We start from the raw sequence: 2,511 nt of genomic DNA, 5'->3' as shown, positions 1-2,511 counted from the left end.
TAATAATAATAACAATCATCTCCAAAACTGCTCTGCTGCTAGAAATAAGTTCCCCACCTCTCATCATCCTTTCCCTGCTCCTCTGTGCTGCATATGCTGTTATGTCCACCCATCGTTATAGCTTTCCCTGTGGTTGACAGTTACCACATCTGGCCCACAGGTGACAGGTGAGCAATTTAGATGAATAGCCTTGTCGTAGGTAAAACACTGCAGACATAGTGACGTGTGACGACCAACACTTTATCACTTTTTTTATTATATCTTTCAGTTTTCACACAGGCAGTGGCTGTTTGTCAAAGATTTACTTTCTACTCTTATCTGCCTGTCCTATAACCAGTGCTGTCGGGGATAATAATGAGTCATCTGCAGCAGATGGATCTTGTCAGCATTTTATTTTTCAATATTACAAATGAAAGTTAAAAAATAATAATATTGGGCTTTAGAGAAGAAAGGTTCAGACATTGGCTGAATTGTTACCCTTCCAAAACAGAAAAAATAAAATAAAAATAAAAACACTTTCTGGTTGTTTTTCRTTAGATCTTGATTCCTAAAAATTTAAGAACGTCATTTCAAAGCTTTTACTTTGGTAGGCATATTTCTGTACTTCTGGTCTGCTGTTAGCTCACAGTTAACAGATTTGACTTCAGCATCCAGCAGCTCCCGGGTCCTCGAGCTGACAGAACCCTGGCAGTGCGTTCAAGTCGCAATGATACTTGGGAAATGTAGTTCTGTGAAACGAGTGCTGACGGAAACTGTGTGCGACCGGAAGCAGCGTGGCTCCCGTGTTGTCCGGAGCTTCTGCTGTGGAAAAAGTTGTGAAGTTAGTGACCTGTTTAATGTTTGAAACATGGATCTAAACGACGCAAACTCCGACAGTTTTGGTGTAGAAGTAATTCTTCCAGAGGACGGCAAACCAGCGCCATGTTGTCCGCACGGTGAGACCTCCAAACTGCCTTAATTAGTTCTTTATTTGAACATTGTTTAGCTTTTTAAAGGCTATAACACCCTTAAATGTCTCAGTTAGTAACTATTTTAAGTGACCATTGTGTTTCAGTTAATTCGGCTTATATTATAACCTTAAATCAACGATTGTGATCAAATAATTTAACAAAATCTTAATTTATTTAGACATCAAAGTCTCTCCTGATTGGATTTGATTTGTTTTTACTCAGACTTAAAAACAGAGACAGTACTAAAACTGGTCTAAATGATCTTACAGGACACAGAACCATTTTAAAAAATTCTCTCTATGCTAAATCAGACTAGAAACAAGTTGGTTCCCTGGAGTTTTGTCTTGTTCCTCCTGACAGAACTGATGGATCTGGGTTAGGTTTGTTTACTTTTCAGTTTTTCAGTTCTTCCCACATAACATATTAGTTTATCAGTTTATTAAAAGTACGGGACTTTGTCCCTGTATCCATCTACAAACTGTAATCTGTCTTTTTTTTATGTGGCTTTAGGAAAAATATTTTCTTCCTCATTAAGACTATTTTGGTCCAGGACTGGTTTTCTCTGCAGGATCTTCACAACATCTTTAACTTTTCCCACAAAACCACATTTATCATTTGGTAGCACGATGGATCAGTGGTTAGCACAGTAAAAATGTTCTGGGTTCGATCCTCGGTTCGGACCTGGTGTCTTTCTGTGTGGAGTTTGCATGTTCTCCTCATGCTTGTGTGGGTTTTCTCAGGATACTCTGGTTTCCCCCACAGACCAACATATTTCTTATTCTTTGGACATTTAGCAAATACAAAAAATAAGAACCCTAACTGTAGTGTTGTAGTACTTGAAACTGGTCTTGGTCTTAAGACCGGTCTCAAGACCACTTTTTGATGGTCTTGGTCTCGTCTCAAACTCGACAGCATTTGTACTCGGTCTTGTCTCGGTCTCGGACATTGAGGACTCGGAATTTTATTTCAAGACCAGTCAAGACCACAACTGTGGAAATATCACTAAATAGCCAGGATGTTGTCCAATTTATTTGTTAACATTCTTGCTGTCATTGGATTTAAAATATATTGATTCAAATCCAAACCTGACTCATTGCTATTTACCGGCTGTCACCCATCCCCACTCTCTTCACTCACACTCAGCACTCCAGGAAAGAAAGCAGTGGTTCTCTGGGAAGAATAAAAGATGTCTTCAAATTTTTAAGTAAAAATGTTTGGCTACATTATTCATAAATAATATTGTAAAACAACAACCACCAGGAGAAAGCATACAGCAACTTGTACATTCAGCAGTGCTTCACTATCAGAGACGATGGGACAACTTTAAACTTTTATCGTCATGAATGTTAACAATCTGTCTCTGTAGCAAAATTATTTCCTCTGCCCTCACACAAAAATTACAATATTAGCTCTACATATTAGGTTTGCTACATTGTGGAAAAAAGTATTTAGTCAGCCACTAATTGTTCAAGTTCTCCCACTTAAAAAGATGAGAGTATGGAGGTAAATTTGTGTTTTTATTATTCAATCAAACAAAAAGCATCTTCAATCAAAAAAAATG

General features: G+C 37.8%; 1 protein-coding gene across 1 annotated transcript in view; it reads left to right on the top strand.

Moving 5' to 3' along the window:
* Window positions 1-726: 726 nt before the first annotated feature.
* zcchc4 (zinc finger, CCHC domain containing 4) overlaps window positions 727-2,511 on the top strand; it is a gene marked incomplete at its 3' end in the record, with an annotated part of 21,104 nt that continues 19,319 nt past the window's right edge. Inside the window, 1 exon segment of the mRNA XM_014017477.1 lies at window positions 727-935. Coding sequence (XP_013872931.1) covers window positions 848-935 — 88 coding nt within the window.

This window comes from Austrofundulus limnaeus, unplaced genomic scaffold (genome assembly GCF_001266775.1).
Source record: "Austrofundulus limnaeus strain Quisiro unplaced genomic scaffold, Austrofundulus_limnaeus-1.0 Scaffold169, whole genome shotgun sequence".
Taxonomy (NCBI): domain Eukaryota; kingdom Metazoa; phylum Chordata; class Actinopteri; order Cyprinodontiformes; family Rivulidae; genus Austrofundulus; species Austrofundulus limnaeus.
This window is presented reverse-complemented; position numbering and strand designations above follow the sequence as displayed.